Below are 606 nucleotides of genomic sequence, written 5' to 3' on the forward strand. Positions count from 1 at the left end.
CTATCTATGTGTGTATTTACTCCATCGCTTATGAATGAGGTTTCAGCTTCCTTAATTGACGGCTATTCCTTCTTGGTACGGTATCATCTTTCGTGACGTCTTTCTTTTTCCTTCTCTTCACTGGGGTGTGTGAAAGAAATAGATGTACAGGAGTAAAGAAAGACGATTTGAAGAAGAGAAAGAAGAACCGATGTGAACTCTCTCTCACGGGAGTGTTCTGAACTTCAATCGATGCGTCTTTGCCTCGAGCATTTGCAGGTAAGAGATGAGGAAGAACATCTCGATACAGATTCATTAGTCGTCTAGCTGCAATGACAACGCTTTTGCTTTTCCTCTCTCTTCGATACTCTACGAGGTCGCTTAGCAACTCCGCTTTCATACAGAGAGGTGCCCGGGTGCAAATCTCTGTTATCTGCAAAAGAGAACAGCAAGCGAACAGAGACAGATGATTAGCATAACAATATGAAGACATAGATAGATAGATAGATTAAAGATAGATAAAGATAGATAGATAGATAGATAGATAGATCAAAGATAGATAGATAGATAGATAGATAGATAGATAGATAGATAGACAGATGCATTGAAGATAGATAGATAGATAGG

General features: G+C 39.1%; 1 protein-coding gene across 1 annotated transcript; it reads right to left on the bottom strand.

Annotated features, from left to right (window-relative positions):
* Positions 1–208: 208 nt before the first annotated feature.
* On the bottom strand, positions 209–412 carry CSUI_011569 (sda1-like protein; the record flags this gene model as incomplete). Its single annotated transcript, XM_068071667.1, has 1 exon — positions 209–412. A coding segment is annotated over one exon (204 nt), but the record flags the coding sequence as incomplete, so codon positions are not given.
* Positions 413–606: the final 194 nt, after the last annotated feature.

Source organism: Cystoisospora suis (assembly GCF_002600585.1).
Source record: "Cystoisospora suis strain Wien I chromosome Unknown contig_13938, whole genome shotgun sequence".
NCBI classification, from domain to species: Eukaryota; Apicomplexa; class Conoidasida; order Eucoccidiorida; family Sarcocystidae; genus Cystoisospora; species Cystoisospora suis.